This window comes from Ambystoma mexicanum, chromosome 6q, assembly GCF_040938575.1.
Source record: "Ambystoma mexicanum isolate Mex_15411 chromosome 6q, UKY_AmexF1_1, whole genome shotgun sequence".
In the NCBI taxonomy this organism is placed as follows: domain Eukaryota; kingdom Metazoa; phylum Chordata; class Amphibia; order Caudata; family Ambystomatidae; genus Ambystoma; species Ambystoma mexicanum.
The window spans coordinates 759,895,568-759,913,371 of record NC_090937.1 but is presented as its reverse complement, the minus strand read 5'-3'; the positions used below and the strand labels follow the sequence as shown (position 1 = coordinate 759,913,371).

The window sequence follows — 17,804 nt, the reverse complement described above, 5'->3', positions numbered from 1 at the left end:
TCTTGGCCTCAGTCATCCTCGGCCCCTTCCTCTGCAGCGCTGCTTGGCAAGGAGGAGAAGATCCTGGAGGCATATGGAAAGAAGCTCTATTCCATCACCTCGTTACATCTACGTCAGGCCAATGCCATGCTGGCTGTTGCAAACCAGAGATTATGGCGGGAAATTGCGGACTTCCTCCCAGAACTCCCCACCCACAGCCAATCACCCTTTAAGGTGAGGCTAGCAGAGGCCAAGCTGGTGGTGCATGACCTCATGGAATCCACAGTGGCTCATATCGACACCTCACGCTGTGCTATCTGTATTGCCACGTACATGAGAAGAACAGCCTGGCTCCGGGCAACAAAATTCAACCCGTATGTCCAGGAACGCATTCTAGATCTAACGTTCGAGGGGGGCCTCTTCCAGTCCTCTACGGACGAGGAGCTGGATAAAAAGAAAAATGGCTTTATCCATCCTGACAAAGACCACGCCCAAATCGTAACCCAATATCAGCAGTGCTCGGAAAAAGGTTGTACATATGGAGGGTTCCGCGGCTTCCACGAACTCGGATCCAGTGAGCCGGACCGCTCGCTGTCTCAGAGCCAGCGCAAGCAACAAAAAAGGGGGTTAGGGGTAAAGGCTTTTTCCAGTCCCCTGGTGGGTTACAGGCTTGGTCTCCATACACATTTCTGGTGCCAGAATTTCGCGGACCCCTGGATCCACTCCGTAGTATCCCAGGGTACCGTCTTCCTATCCCAGCCTCTCCTCCCCTCGCTCCCACACGTTGGGACAGCAACTCTTTTGGCGGAGATCCAGTCGCTCGTAGAGAGCCAGGCAGTGGAGGAAGTCCCAGCCTCCCAGCGAGGCTTTGGCTTTTACTCCAGGATTTTTGCCATTCAGAAGAAGAACCAGGCGGGCCTGAGAGTTGTTGGACCTTTCCACCCTCAACCTCTCCTTACCCCTGCAAAAATTCCAGATGGTTACGCCAGCTCTTATAGTGTAGACATTGGACAAGGGAGACTGGATGTGCTCCCTGTATCTGAAGGACGCGTACCTACACTTCCCGATTTGGCAGCCCCATCGTTCTTTCCTATGGTTCCGAATCATGGGTTAGCATTTTCAATGCAAGGTCCTTCCTTTTGGCCTCAACTCGGCCCCCAGGGTCTTTACCAGACTCATGAATGCCGTGGCAGCCCTTCTCAGAGCGCAGGGTCTCCACATCTACCCTTACCTCGATGACTGGCTCGTCAGGTCTACATCTCCGGAAGCGGTTCACCACTCTTCCCATGCCTTTATGAACACACTACACGATCTGGGCTTCTCGCTAAATCTCAAGAAGTCACAGCTGCAGCTCACACAGAATCTGACCTTCCTGGGCCTCATCTGGGACATGTGCTCCGAGAAGGTCTTCCTGTCTGAGGACAAAATCTCAGCCATCAAGAAGGCCACTGCCCACTTCCTCAGTAGAGAGGTAACTTCAGCATGGTGGTACCAACATCTCCTGGGTCTACTTTCAGCGGTCCTATTAGCCCTTCCACACAAAAGACTAAGGATGAGGAGGATTCAGCTGCACTTCGTGGCCTCCTGGAACCAGGAGAGGGGCTCTCAATCCGAGATGATCATCTCCATCTCTCTACCCGGACCTAACATGGTGGTCCAGGGACTGCAACCTACGGACGGGCAAGCCCTTTTGGCCGCCCTCCCCACAGGCCACCATCACCACAGACTCCTTGCTTGAGTGCTGGGGAGCCACCTTGGACGGCCTTTCAGTCCGTGGCACCTGGACTCGACAGGAGCAGGAATACCACATCAATTGGCTTCCGGGGTTAAGGTTGTCCTCATCCAGACAGACAACTCGACCAGCATGTACTACGTCAACAAGCAGGGAAGCACCAGATCCCCTCCTCTGTGCAGACTGGCTATCAACATGTGGGAGTGGGCCCTAGAAAATGACATTTACCTCACGGCAGTCCACCTTCCGGGGGAATCCAACCTGGAGGCGGACAGGCTCCGCAGGCTAGGAGCTGACAATTACGAGTGGCAGCTAAACAACCTGGTTCTTCAGGAGATCTTCAGCAGGTGGGGTCACCCCCACGAGGATCTCTTTGCCACCTGGCACAACAAGCAATGTCCCCAGTTCGCATCCTGGCAAGGTCAGGGCCCCGGCTTGCTGGGCGACACATTTTACCTCCAGTGGACAGGCATGAAAGCCTATGCCTTTCTGCCAACTCCCCTGACCCACAGGGTAATTTGCAAGATCAAGGAGTCACGCCGACTTCGCATGATTCTGATAGCTCCATGGTGGCCGGCCAGGCCATGGTTTTCGGAGCTCCTCAGGCTCTCGAAGATGCCCCCGATTCACCTTGCGACTGGCCCAGCACATCTTTTGGCACAGTAGGGGGGGTCATCCACCCTGCCCCAGGGAAACTCGCCCTCACAGCGTGGTACCTGAACAGGTAACGCGTCGGCATCTTAGCCTCTCACAAGCCAACCTGGAGATCATACAGGGTGCCGGGAGCAAAGCCACGAGGGCCCAGTACAAAGCGAATGGACCAGATTGGGGCTTACAGAAACTCGGAGGAGGGCATTTTCTCCTCCTCCAACCCTATAGTTAAGAAACATCTGGTGGGACTCGCTAGGCTCTACCCGCCCGTCAAGAGACCGCACATTGTGTGAGACCTTAACATAGTCTTGGCCGCCCTGGCGCCCAAACCATTCGAGCCAATGGTGTCCGTGGAAATCGGGCTGATCACCATCAAGACGGCTTTACTAGTCAGTCTTACCTCGGCTTGTAGAGTCAGCGAGATCCAGGCACTGGTCGCCTCTGAATCATACACCACCTTTCACAAGGACAAGGTAGTCATGCGGACACACCCGGCATTTCTGCCCAAGGTTTCTTCGGCGTTCCACTTGAACGAGGAAATAGTCCTTCCTACGTTTTTTCCTGATCCCAAGGACAAAGCACAGAGGGTGCTGCACTGCCTGGATGTCAGACGTGCCCTAAAATTCTACTTGGACAGGACCAAGGGCTTCCGCAGGTCGGACACCCTGTTTGTTTGTTTGTTTTATTTATTTTTCATTTGTCACTTTCGGAGGCTCAAGACCAGGCTATCAGGCCTCTAAGGCTTCCATGTCCTGCTGGATGGTCTCTGGCATCAAAGAAGCGTACAAGGGCCAGCACAAGCCACTTCCGGCCAACATGTACACAGTCATGGCCAAGGTAACGGCCATCGCATTCCTGTGCCATGTCCCTTGGCAAGTCATAAGCAGGACGGCCACTTGGGACTCTCCCTCGGCTTTCTGTAAGCATTACTGTTTGGATGCGGGCTCTGGATCTGATGCGGCCTTCGGACAGGCAGTTCTCAGGAACCTATTTGCTTAAAGAGGGTCTCCTCGCCACCCTGGGGCTACATACAATTGTAATCGCCCATACAGTATGGAGGAAAGGGGACGGGACGTCAGAGTAATTATAAGTTACTCACCACAGTGACTAACGTACTCTTAGTCCATAGTCCCCGTTCCTCCATACATCCCACCAACCTCCCCACTAATACTGGTGTCATTAGGCAGTTTTCAATATATTGTCGATGCGTCAATGGGGACTGAGGTGTGGCGTCGGAGGGCGGAGTCAGGGCAGCGCATGCAACCTGGGCCGCACCCGTGCGCGCCTCTAAATTTAAAGGGGAAGAAGCTTTTTTCTGGTGAAAAAGGTTCCGTCTCCCGTCCCTTGGAAGGGATGCCCATACAGTATGGAGTAAAGGGGACTATGTACTAAGAGTAAGTTAGTCACTACAGTGACTAACTTACAATATTTCCAACATATCGCTTGCTCACTTCCAGAGTACATTTAATGCTAGCATTTTGCATGCAACTCCATAATAATTTCATTTGTTCTTGCAAAGGTATAAAAAGTCATCCATACATTATCAATGTAGCTCATTTGAACTTCAAAATCGTGCAAGTCAAGTTTTGTGCCTAAATGTCCCATGAGCTAAGCCTAATCTAAGAAAATTAAAGGACTTCCCTCATCTTTTGTTACGAAAGGCCTGTACAAGTTGTGACTCAACTTAATTCATCTAGTTGCTTAAATTATTGAGAGGATTCAAACTTCTCATTTATGCATGGCACCAGCACAAGTTCTTCCAAGCAACATTTATTTCAATCACACATTCTCAATATGGTCTGTTATCCTTGGAGAGTAACCCAACATGTTGCAGTCTCTGGCTCCTATTGCTTGGACATTAGATTGATCAATACCCTTTTTGTTCCTTTACCGACCATCAGCACTGGAGATGAGTGGGTGTAGATATCCACCCTTTAATCTATATATGGGCAAACACAAATGCACAGTACCACCCTCTCCTTTAATGTATGGTGTTTAACAAATAATTCTGTTAAATATAAGAATGTTATTCTAAGACTACATTGACTACTATTTCTGAAGATTTTCAGATGGCAACAAGACACAAGAAAGACTTTATTGCATGTGTAGTTGACCGTTAATACAGTAACCAATGGCAAACATGTTATTCTTTATGAAAGTTCGTAAGGTTTAGAGATTCAGTTGGATGAACCAAATAGAATTTTACATAGAAACAACCATAATCATATTTTACGTAATTTATTAAATAGAACAAGAAGTAACTTGATCAGCAGGTTCATTAGTAAGATGCTGGATGACCAAACTCCGATTTTGAATGCTGTTTAACTGTTATACGCATCATGTATGTATTTAACATACTGAGTTTTACCTACAACTAAGCTGCTTGGTCCAAATATGAACATAAACCTGCTCACCCATGATTATTTTAGCTTGTGAAATAGAATCAACATAATAGACTACATTTTGTGTTGATTAGACTGTGAGTGCTTGGTCCAAATATGAACATAAACCAGCTCACCCATGATTATTTTAGCTTGTGAAATAGAATCAACATAATAGACTACATTTTGTGTTGATTAGACTGTGATTTGGGAAATTAGTCCAGAAATGTGCCATCCAAGGATGATGCCATTTATAAAGTAAATGGACGACTAATTAATGTTACTTTTGAAATCCTGAGTTAGAACTAGAACTCTGGATCCAAAGAAACACCTATTCCATGGTTTTTACCTCAAATAAAATCTAAATGAAAGAATGATCAGATTGTATGTTGATTCAATTGTAATTGAAGGAATTGGTGTGGAACCACATTGCCCACAAAGCCTTTAGTCCTTTAGAGTAAGAAGCAGTAAAATGTTTAATATTTTCCCATTTTCCTGCCCCTTAAGCCCTTTTATATTGTGGTTGTATGAGTGGAAATTGTATTAAATCTGTAGATGTGTTTGTATTTAATGTACTCTGACATTTGGATTGATCATAACCTAGAAAGAGATGGCCCTTTAAAGATTAAGATCCACCAAATAATATTGAATAGAAGGGATCAGAGGCATAGATGTCACCATTACAAAAGATCCATCTAAATGTATATAAACAAAGTGAGAACTAGCTCGCTCCATTTTGTGAAGGCAGGGCATATGTAGAACTGATACAGGTAATTTATAGCTTCTAGTCTTGTGTGTTTCTCAAGGTGTATATAAACAGCAGTAATTGCAGTTAGGTCACCAGGCACAAGGTAGAGAATACTAATAAAGATACAAAGTCCTCAGAAGCTACAGTTGTAATAGTGGTCCCACCAATCTAGTTTTATGTACTGTATGTAGAAGAACCCTAGTATTCATGTAGACAGTGTGCTCATCTTGTGGTGTTTTGTTTCTCCATTATATGGATGATGGATAAATACCTGAATTCACTCCAGTGCCATTTTGAGGTACCAGAATATAAAGGATATGGATTAATCTATATACTCCTGAAGAATGTGCAAGAAATAAGAGCAAGAGAGGAAAACCTGTTGGGGATCCTGTCCAAAGAGTTCATAGGCCATATTGAGGTCTCGTGACTGGAAGAAATGTTAATTAGAAGGACTTGTGTTGGGGCAATATAGAAATGAGAAGTTTGAACCCTAACAATAAATGAATGGAGTAATTCACACATTTATTTGAAATAACTGCTTCGATAGGCATTAGACATTGAATTATGTTTGTCTTCAAGAAACTTAAAAAAAATATTTACTTGTGCTGTTTTAGATGAGAATGAGCGTTGATATATGAATTACACATTTTTGTATACGTTTGTTATAACTAAGTAAATATTGAATTGACCATGTAATTATAGAAATACATGTAGTTTGGAAATGGACAAGCAATATGGTGGAGAATGAAGCACACTACTTTAATGGCATACTTTTTTCCTATTAGTATTTTCATAATAAACACCTAAAAATACAGCAAGAGATGTAAATCCTATGTACAATAATTCTGTTGCATGCGGATGGGTTTCACTGCAACTGGTGGGTCTCTTCCAGCGTACTTGGGTATGCTGTTTAATCCTCTATTACAGGCGATAATGTTATATTTTACTTTGTCACACATTTCAGTAGGGATGCAAGCATTCAGGTGATACTATTTGGCGCCATTTCCAAAGTATTACTAATATCCTCTCATTGTGTTAAGGAAGAAGGCACATAACTGTGTCTGTTGTATAACCTAGTCTGCAGAACAGTTCAAAATATTCAACTCATCTATTTACTCTGAACGATTCGATATTCTTTTTGGTGTGTCAGTCTGCACCATTGACCTTCAGTTTTGGCATATGAATTCTGGGCTTGCACATTTTCATTTTGTGTCACAGTTGCTTAGTTGAGTCAGAAAGTAGCACGATGGTGTATTTTGGTATGTCACACTGAGTGATCAGTAAACTGCAATGAAACACTAGGATTCCATTCATGCATGCGATAGGTCAACTTGTGTCAACAGGCCTTCAATCAAAGGTTTTCGTTTTTTAAATAGTTTTTCATTAAGCTTTCTGCTATAGCCCAAAAGGTTATACCAGGTATCTTGGAAGCACAGGTTCAAGTAGCCGTGAAGGACTCGAAAAAGTACTTTTGATGGTCTGTCATTGAAATCAATTAAGAACATTCCATGGACACTATTCTTGTGTGGGAGGTTATTCAGGGTATTGGGTGGGTTTGTTACTGTTGGTATTTGTAGACCAAGAAACCCTACAGCTCATCCCTGCACCACATTATTTTGTTCCATCAATTCATTGGTAGATATCATCATGCCACCTTATTACGTTCACATACGTTAACATCTAAAGATTGTTAGGTTAAAAAAAGTTATTGATGGTTCTAAATCAAAGGCAACTGTGCCCTAATCTCATTGATGGATGAACAGTTTTTTTCTGTTTTCTTGTAGCCCCTATAGTTTTGATTAGGATACTTGATTTACATTGTTTTAATGGTGATAATTGTATGTTTGACAGATGAGCTCTTACAGTGATAGAGTATCCTTTTTTCTGAGCGTAACCTTTGACACTCTTTTGACATGAAGACTTTGATGCTGCTTGCCGTTGGATAGTGGTGACCAAGGAGTTTTTGTCTGTATGGAACATACACCTAACCGGGAAACAGAGCATAGGGGACATACTTGGGGGGGGGGGGGTAGGGGGGTTACATGTAGGATACTGGGGGTAGCAGAGGTTGCTTGGATGGGAAGTCTGAGGGTGACCCTTGTAAAGGGAGAATATGTGTGGAGTGGAGCAAGCAGAAGTATGTTCTTTGAAGAGTAGGTTTTTCAGGTCCTCCTTGAAGTATATAATATGGAGGAAACCAGTCTTATCAGCGTTTCTCACTAGTTCCAGAGACAAGGGCATAGCAGAAAAGGCCTCTTCCCCAGTTTTCCCTCTTTCAATTGTTGATAATTTGGCTTCTGGTGTTGCGTTGATCTGCAGAAATTATAAGTTTGACGCAAGGTACTGTCATGTTTTTGTTGTGACTGCTTTGTAGGTGATGCAGGCTCTCTTGAATATGTGTGCTCAAAGGGCAAACCAATTCAAGCACCTTGAGGATGGGGGTGATGTGATCATATTTCCTTAGTCCTATGATGAGGCATGCTGTATCGTGTTTGACATGTTTCAGAGGGACTTCTGTGAGTAAGGCTTTGCCACTGTGCAAGTTGACAAAGGTTTCTACATGTTTTCAAAGTTCAGGCCAGGGACGAAGGCCTTGACTTCTCAGAGGAGTGTGAGCTGTTACATGTTGGAGCTGTGTATTTTGAATGAGAGTTCAGAGTCCATGGTAGCGCTGAGCGATTTTACTCTGGGTGAGAGTTGTGGCATGTCCTTCAATCAAATTTGGACTTGGGCATGCTTGTTTTTTTCTTCTTTTTAACAAAATATGCTAATACATTTGTACATGTTCCTCACAAATCGCAGGTTAAGAGCCTGTATGCTGGATGTTAAGTTTCTCCAATGTGTGCAGTTGGGTCAGGATGTTAGGTGTTTTGCATTTTGCTAGCACTATATTCCATATCTTGTGCCACCTTCAAAAAATAAAATGTTCTGTCTACAGTGATGTCCTGCCTGCATCTCTGGCCTATTTAGCTGAGGTTGCCAACTCTAGCCTCTGAAGCCAAGCAGTCTGAACATTTGATTTCCTTCTTGACCTGCCACCCATGACTCTATCAGGGGTTTTGTAATAGAATGGTTAGAGAGTAAATGGGTGAACCATGCCATTGTTGGTACCCGCTTTGAGATGTGTTCTCTGCACATCCTTGCAAGTCGCTGTGTGCATTTAGAAGCAAATCATGGCTTATCTGCAGTGAAATTACCTGATTACCAGAGCAAGCACTTAATTGCATTTAGCACTGTTCCATGCTCCACTGTGAAAGCTGTGCATCTATGATATACCTTGTCTGAAAGCACTGGAGCCGGAACAGTAAAAATAAACCGAGGATAAAAAGTCCACCTGCTCGAAAAGCCTTTGCACTTAAGGTTTTAACAGGTATTTTTCCACAGAGAATATAAACATTTCCATTTGTTAATTGACAGAAACTGTCAAATTGATCTTTAAACTTCTTTATTCTAGTTATTATTTTCTATGCAAAGAGTTTTACATTTAATATTTTGCCTGATCTTGTCTTCAGAGAAGGGGAGACATGAGACATATGTTTCTGGAGGCTAAGAGAAACTAGGTCTGAAGAAATCAGTATGTGCCAGGCTTCAATGAGTTAGTCTTTCATTGCACAAGCAGCATCTGAGTTCTGCTGGCTCAGAGCTTCCATAGTTTCTCCGACTATGGCCATGATGGGGCTGGCAAAATTCCCTTCTTTTCTTGAATTTACCACCTGTTCAATACTTCTCCCCAAAAGCGTCATTGGTGTCTTGCTGCCCATAAAAGCGAAATATGGTTATTCTCCTGGGTGTAAAAGGGTTCAGAATGTGCCTCTTCGCAGAATGTCTGCTGTGGCATGTCTTTTCTATTTGAAACTTCCTCACTTTATCGGCTCAGTCCTGTGGAACACTTCCTTTCACAGTAGTGCCATATAATAACATTAAAGTTCACTCATTGCATTTTGATAGGTGCCTGCTGTTTCCCCCACCTTCCTTTTGAGCGTCTTATTACTTTGATTTTGATAGCTCTCTGTCCTATCTTTAGATCCACAATGTTATTTTGTACCATGCTATAATTTCTTTTCATTCCACTTTGGCCTGATGGAGCATTCCAATTCAGCACATGGAGTCACTTGTTGCGATTAATCGGGTGGTCAGACTCAACTCAGGTAGTTGTTTCTCGCAAGAGTCCAACAGTAGACTACCGCCAGGAATAAAGTGAAAAAGCTGTGCTCTGATGCAAAATTGACCTCTTATAGGGCTGATGACACTCCTACATACATAATTCCTACAGTAAGGATTGGATAGCATTCTCCATTCACCTCCCCCCAAGACTTCCACTGGTTGCTGATGGGGCCAGAAGTTGGGAGGTATAGATTGTGGAAGCTGAAGGAGGAGGAAGAATACATCATGCCTTTTGGTGTTCTGAAAATCTAACAACATCGCAGCTATGCTAATTTTTCAGATAACTACATACATCTATATATTTTGTTATTCTACATTTTATGACGATTTGGAAAATACTACTTTTATTTCGGCATGCTCTTCCTGGTCAGAGACAGTTTATCGCGCTTTGTTACAACTCTGACGCTACATACTTCCAAAATTAATTTCACGGTCTACCACTTAATCAAGTTCCCAGTATAGATTCTAATGAACAAATCAAATTTAGGGCACAAGGTTCACTGATTTTCTTGTACAGATTATTTTTGGTAAAATATTGGTTCTGATGATACATGGATCATTTTATGTGTTTTGGGATTCAAACATTGGATTTAGACATGAAAATCTAATGTGAACACCAAACATGAGGTTATAATGTTTGAGAGTGTTTAGAGTCTAACTAATTAAAACTATGAATTTATATCAAACTGTTTTGAATCTGACTTTTGAATAACCCGAGCACACCGATATCCTGGCATTTGAGTTTTTATATTTAATTTTGGTTTATGTAGAACATTCCTCTTCTCAGTTTTGCAGCAGATAAGGAGAAATGAGTTGAATTTTTACTAAACGTAGTACATTTTTAAATCTGCACAGAATGTTTTTTAATGGCTAACATGGTAGGAATTTGCACGGTTTTCCTATATCTGTGACTGTTAAAATGTTAATCCCCTGGGGAATCTTTCTTTTCTTACCCAGCTACCCTTACATTACAGGGGTTAATTTATGTAAACACTATTAATGAGTCATCCACTCACTTAAGCAAAAAAAAACAACATGGGAAGCATTTTTGCTTGTGCCTTAATGTGGGCCATTACCCGACAGGTATTGCCTGCCCACGGTGGAGTTTATTGCTATTAGCACCTGCGCATGCTTCCCGGTGCTAATGTTTAAGTTTAGAAAAGGCACTGCGGCCATTCCTCAACTTAAAAAATAATTCAAAACAGTCCATTCTCCTTTGCCATGGCGAGCATTGCTGCAGAAGGGGAAGGGTGGGATTGTAATAGTTTGTGCAGTCAGTAAGTGATGAGGCAGCCTCAGGCAAGTGGTGCTAGGGTTAGGTTAGAGGGAAAGTAGGCGAGGGAGGTGAACATGTTGAATGAGGGTAAGAGGTCACTGGGCAGCAAGTGTTTGCCTGCACAGGAGGTAAGATGGAGGTTGCCCGCCTTCTACGAGGCTCGGAACGTGGGCAATAACATTAGGTATAGCCACCTTCCGAGCTTTCCGATTGGCTGGGACACCCCATGACACACTTAACTGGGTGCTTAATATTTGTTGTGCTGGTTTCTCCTTGATTAGCAGTAGTTGAGATAAAATACTGCCCATAAGTCACAGGTTTATTGCCTTCTTTGTTCTGTTCCCAAGTGGATTAAATAAACTAATGAAACATGCCGCCACTGAGAGATACACATTTTCAGGGTGCTCTTCTCAAAGACTCCTTATTAAATAATTATTAATTTCTTTGGTCACCATAGCTTGTATAATAGGGACAGTTTTGAATCCAGCGGGATAACGGCGATTGTTTAGGCAGCCCAAGAGGAAGGGAGTAGTCGCACAATAGTTAGGCCTGCAAAACAGCAAAAGGGGGGAAGTGAAAGCTTGCAAAGGAACATAGTGAACAACTTAAGTCCACCATTAAACCACATGGTTAAGAGGAGAAAGGGGGGAAGTGGTAATATTGAAGGGAAGTGAATAAGACAGTGTGGACAATGGGCAGTGAAAAACAGAGGCATAACCTGGAGTCGGCTGTGTTTTACACAGTAGGTGGCCATCCAAGGAGTACAGTTTTGACATGATGGGAAGAGCCTCGTCAACCAGAAGTCTGGCCAGAGCACGATAGGAATATAGAGATATTATTAGACATTACCTTTTGGAATGAGTGAGTGAATTGAAGAGTGGTAAATAAAAACAAAACGGTGCAAGGTTTGAATAGGATGGTGGGCATTAAGGGGGAAGCTTATTGAAAAGTTATTCAAATTGTCTTTTAGTGAATAGAAGAGCTGCTAAAAGGACAGGGGAATGTCCTGCTGTTATATAAATGATGGTGAAATGCTTTTATTATGCGACTTCGAAGAGGTATCTAATATGTTTGTGCTCACAAACCTTTATGTATTAGTAACTGTGATAGGAGATTGGTGAGCTTTCCAGAGATTCCTGGTAAAATAGACAGTGGTTTTAATTACCCATGATTGAAACTGACACCCCACGAAACCCAGTCACCCCACTCCCTAACCTCACAAGCTTAACTTCCTTTAAAAAAAGAAAAATAAATCACCCTGACTTTCTCCTCTTTCACAATAATCTTGGTTTGCTTATCTATTTATAGATGCATGTCATCTGACCGTGTAATAGCCGGTCTGTTTTCTTTTGTTGAACTATCTTCATCGTCTATAATGTTAGCTTTTGCAGTCTCAATCAGTGTCACATGTCATTGCTTTCCAGCTGGCGTTGTATGTACTTTCATTCCTGGAACCCAAGGACCTGCTGCAGGCAGCACAGACGTGTCGCTACTGGAGAATTCTAGCGGAAGATAACCTCCTCTGGAGAGAGAAATGCAAGGAGGATGGTGAGGCCTCTTAAGCTGGTCTTGGTTGGCGCAATCGCCAGTGTGTCCGTACACTAGTTCCTTATTGTGATTGCAATGAATGCTCCTTAAGAACGTTAAGCCACCGTTCGTGGCAATTTCACCATGTGAACATCTTTTCTCATGTGGACAGTGCACATACGATCCCATTTGGTTAAACTGCGTGCATTTTAGACCGCAATGATATGAATTGGCATGATTAGCGCATGATTATCTTTTGCTCATAAATAGAACTGTCAGTGTTGCAAGAAAGAAGGCATTGTAAACTATATCTGCAGTACATTTTTTGTTAGCAATGGTCTTTTTCTTTGCTTTTGGGTTAATAATGGTATGAAAGATGAATTGGCACTTTTTTCCTTGTATTAGGTATCGATGAACCCTTGCATATAAAAAGAAGAAAAGTGATTAAGCCTGGTTTCACGCACAGTCCCTGGAAGTGTGCGTACATCCGACAGCACCGGATTGATACCAACTGGCGGCGAGGAGAGCTCAAGTCTCCCAAGGTACTTTGTTCTAAAATGCATTGTAACGAGTAAACCCAGATTAACAGTCACGCCACTTTTTATTGTAGATAAGCTGCAGTAAGTTGAAATGTTCAAAGAAAAATTGACGCCGCTAGTGTTCAGAGACTTTCCTGAGACATGGCTCATTGTCTATCTTGAGCTCCTCTGCTTTTTGAGTGATTTGTTGCTGTGGAAAAGCCTTGCATCATAACCTATTCAGTGCAGTTAGATTGTTACTATACCTGTGTAGGAGAATTGACTGGGATTGCAGCAGTATATGTTTTTTATGCTCTTAAAACAAAGAGCCTGCTTCCAGGACATGCAATTTTCATAGGTAGTGGAACTGATGCAAAGAGAACTAATGATTTGCTCGTGATCACTGAACTTATTCACGTATGGAAGCGTCGATTTGAAGCTCAGGTTACCCCTTTCTAAAGTTGGCACTCTAGCCACGTGACCACATTTTAGTTTTGGCTATTAGATGGCGCTTCGGCACCACCTATAAGCCTAAACTATTGCATTAGAGTACAGCTAGGGAGAAATGACGTATGAGGTTGGATACAAAGCGTGTATTATTGGGCTACCCACTCGCATGATTTCTCAAGGCCATGTTAATTCCTATGGCCATTCCCACCCACTTCCTTCCCCTCCCTGCCCAAAACACATCCTCCTGGGATCTCTTTGAGCTAGGTTTTTCAAGCCTTACGATATAACTTTGAACTTGAAGTGCCTGCTAGTGTCTTTTAAAGCAGTCTTCTGATAATGACTTAATTGAAGCTGTAAAGGTGCTACTGGTGCAGTAAAAATGTCTTAACCAGATCTGTCTTCATAGTTAATATATTTATGTAGCTGAATTGTTTAATTCTGGCATTATGCATCCGACTTGTATAAAAAGCTGATTGTTGGGAAGTATAGTCCCAATTCTGAGAAAGGCCCAGTTGAACAAATGTAGTTCAGATGTTGAAATAACTATGCTTCTAAAATAGTTCAGTTTACATGTTATGGTTTGTACTTTTTGTGCCCCTCCTTGGAATTGTCTATTTCATAAGGGACAGCTTTTCACTTCCAGTGTTTGTGATGTGTTTTTTGTAATCCCGCCAGGTACTCAAGGGGCATGACGATCATGTGATAACGTGCCTACAGTTCTGTGGAAACCGAATAGTTAGTGGTTCTGATGACAACACGTTAAAAGTTTGGTCAGCAATTACAGGCAAGGTAAGCCGGCTCTTAGTCTTGGAATTCTGTCCTTTTCAATTAACACTTTTTAACCTTAGACGATTGCTATTTAAAATGCAAGGTAGTTCTACATCGACTGAGTTCTGCAAGCTTGGCATGACTTTTTTTTCAAGTTGGAAAAGGAGATACAGTTTGTATGCAAAATGATGGGAAATCTGCATTTCCGACTTCACTACACAATAGTCTTGTACCCTTGTCACTGCAAAGGAAGGTTTGACATTGTTAATCGCGTTTCAAAATTAGAAACTTTCTTACCCATCGGTCTGTGATCATGATGTCAGCCGTTGTTAACATGTGCTCACCTGACGTGCAAACCCTTTATCATACCTGTCTGTCAAGCCACTTGGCTATTTGCTCCACCTTGACCCATGTGGAAGTGTTCATATCTTAAATCCTGGCGTACCTCCTGTCCATACAAATACAGATTTGCTCATTCAGGACTGCAACAGTGTGGTCTGTCATTTGTTTTACCCCTAGAGCGGGTGTGGTTTCTGGTCAAAATGATCCCTCTGTCTGCATGAATAAAAGTGCTGTGGTGTGAGTGAGGGAAAAGGCGATAATGTGTGGTATTCTTTCTGGAGCATTGGTTAACCGTGGTATATGTTGATGCTTTTATCCTCCTGTATGTTCCAATCTAGTGTGCCCGAAAGATTTCTTCTTGGTTGCATTTCTCATTTGGGAGGCGCCACTGCATTTCGCAAAGTGCATTCAGCAAAGTACAAACAAAACATGTTTTAGCAAATGCTTCTTTGAGCAATTCCTGGGCCTTTCCTTAGCAGCAGAGTGTCCTAGCTGTACCCAAGGAAAAGACTATGCTCCACGCTCCTTGTCGGAGCTCCAGTTGCACAGAGCACCTCCCATGCTATAAAAAGTAGGCGGCATAAGAAATGGCTGACAATCTATCTGCTGCTAGATTAGATTCTAGTATTACAACAGTTGAAGCAGCAGTGCATAAAATCTAATTCATATGTTCCTTGTGCTCCCATAAATCAAGAATATATAGTAGATGTGGTTGTAGTTGAAAACGATTGTCCCCTCTGGAATCAATATTGCCTTCCCACAGGTCAATCACTTCCAGCCAGTGTCATTTATAATGAAGAGTCCTTCGTGGTCCATCCGTTCACGCTATTTATACATCCTAAGTGTTTATACACCACCGCAGTTGATGTCTCTCGCACGTGCCTTTGTGTACTTGGATATGAAGCTGTTAGAGGTTTCATCATCGGCCCTGAACCTGCTCCACAGGACGTAGGTTGTGGCTAGGAAACAGATTCTAAATAGTAAGTAGAAAGCTAAGTGTAGACAGCAGGGCAGCAAACCCTGTAATGCACTCTGCAAAGGAACAGGCCATGCTTACGAGAAAAGACCTCCACCGTGAATGAGTCCATACGCTCCACCGTTAATGACTTGTATGCATTACCACTGCTGTCTTCTAATGAAAGCTCTCTTCCCCCTGTGTTGAAAGGGGATGAATATAGTTGGACAGGTAGAGCCAAGTACTGTTATAGTTTTAGAATTATTAGCGTTGTGCTCATTTCTTTTTTTTTTTTTTAAGCTCTTTATGGTGATATCTTTTCTCTTGGTTTGCAATAATATAAGTTAAGAAAAAACATGACGCTAAGTTGCGTGCTGTCGGACTTGGGAGAAGCCCAAGCACTGACTCATAACCAGGGTTCGAAATTGAGGGGAGCTGGGAGCTATTTAGCTCCTGCTTCTAGCATAGTAAAGCCTGGTTAGCTTGAAACCAACTGCGACTAGAAGCTACTTTTGGCTCCTAGCGCCAACTGGTGCCTTCCAAACATGCAAATGTGACATTAACTTTGAGTACTTGAGAATGTTAATAAAGAAGAATTAGAGCACATCTAATGCCCATTTAAATACATGAGCTGGCAGGCTGGAGCATCTCTGTACTCCAAATGTGCAAGAGGCTGGGCATATGTTTGGTTAAGAGTCTTTCATACTGTGCGCATCATCATATATGATCACTGTGCGTGCAAGTGCTGCCATCATATGCCAAATGGAGCCTCGGACCCTATACAGCCATAATATGCCTGGTAGTGTAATCGTAAAAAAGATTTTACATTGCAGGTGCTGCCATCATATAGCAGAGATTCAAAGTTCACAACAATTCCATAATGTGTGCTCATTTCTGGCAATGCTACATTCAATTGGTATATTAATGAGGCCCCCACTTTTTTAAATGTATTTTTTTGGATGCGACCCCTGTCATATGCCTGATTTTACGGTTTGATGCAGTATCTTTGTTTGTGCTATAGAAAGGTATTTACAACTGTAAATGTATTGCTCGTGATGCGACCATGGATTTATATTCAATTGACTAGGTTGTAGGAAACACTTAAAACTTCAAAGCAGCACCTATGTAGGTCTTAAGGGGTTTAGGATTTAGAAATTTGAATATCATTTTGGCTAATGTCGCAAAATATATATATATTTTGTTTGTGGGCTTCACTTTCTAACATTGATTACGCTTGGATCATGGGAATGTTTAGGTAAAAACTATGCTTTTAACAAAGTCCTTCTGTTATTATTTTCCTTTGGGCCGTCTCTGCTCTAATTTCCTAGCACTCCGAAGCACCAGCTTACGTATAAGCTAACCTACGCCCCCTTTTGTAGAACTGAGTTGTAAGAGGTTGCCAAAATGGCAGTAATTGCGCTATGTCAGCTGCACCTCACACATCCTCGTGCAAGGCCGAAGTACAAAAATGCCTGCATTAGCAAAATGTATTGCCAGGTTGAAGACTCCTGCTTTATGAACAGCGCTGCAGTTGGCTGCCATCACCACAACCCTATTCAACTGCTTCCCATGTGCCACTCTTGTGCAGGCACATCACCCACACACATTGGTGCAAAGAACAAGAGTGGCACATGGGCAGAAGTTGAATAGGGTGGTGGTGCAGGCAGCCAACTGCAGCGATGTGCATAAAGCAGGCGTCTTCATTATGGCAGCACATGCAATGTAAAATCGTTTTTTATGGTTACACTACCAGGCATATCATGGCTGTAATGGATCATTTGAGGTTCCATATGACATATGATGGCAGCCCCTGCGCGCACATTCATATATGATGATGCGCTCAGTATGAAAGACTCTTAACCAAACATATGCCCAGCCTCTTGCACATTTGGAGTACAGAGGTGCTCCAGCTTGCGCAGAGAGACCTCGCATGGCAAAACATGCAGCAACTGTGAACCCGCCTTCGTGAGACAGTTTGAAGGACCACCTTCATGGATTCTGCAGTATTCTGAGATCCAGGATAAAGAGCACGTTTTGGTGAATGTCTGCGCTGTTGACTGTTGCCATTGGCAGCCTTCACATTCCTTGCGCAAAGCGTGTAGCACAATAGAGCTTTTTTAAATTTTGCGGGGGAACCATTCATATAGCCATCCTAGTTAGAGGGCTCATTAAGATAAGTGTACCTCATAAGGGGCCAGAGGTACCCACCGTCCATGCTGATTGAAGGGTTGTAGGATTAGGCAGCGTACCTCAGTGGCAGGTATTCACACCCAGATACTTGTTTTCACTGTCATATTGTTTCCCTTCAACTGC

The 17,804-nt window shown here is 43.0% G+C and overlaps 1 protein-coding gene across 6 annotated transcripts in view; it reads left to right on the top strand.

Annotated features, from left to right (window-relative positions):
- FBXW7 (F-box and WD repeat domain containing 7) overlaps window positions 1-17,804 on the top strand; it is a 1,581,903-nt gene that overhangs the window by 1,541,269 nt on the left and 22,830 nt on the right. For all 6 annotated transcript variants that reach the window (XM_069631275.1, XM_069631278.1, XM_069631277.1 and 3 more), the window contains 3 exons: window positions 12,356-12,479; window positions 12,864-13,000; window positions 14,102-14,215. In XM_069631275.1, the coding sequence (XP_069487376.1) occupies window positions 12,356-12,479; window positions 12,864-13,000; window positions 14,102-14,215 (375 nt within the window). The remainder of the gene's footprint in view (window positions 1-12,355; window positions 12,480-12,863; window positions 13,001-14,101; window positions 14,216-17,804) is intronic.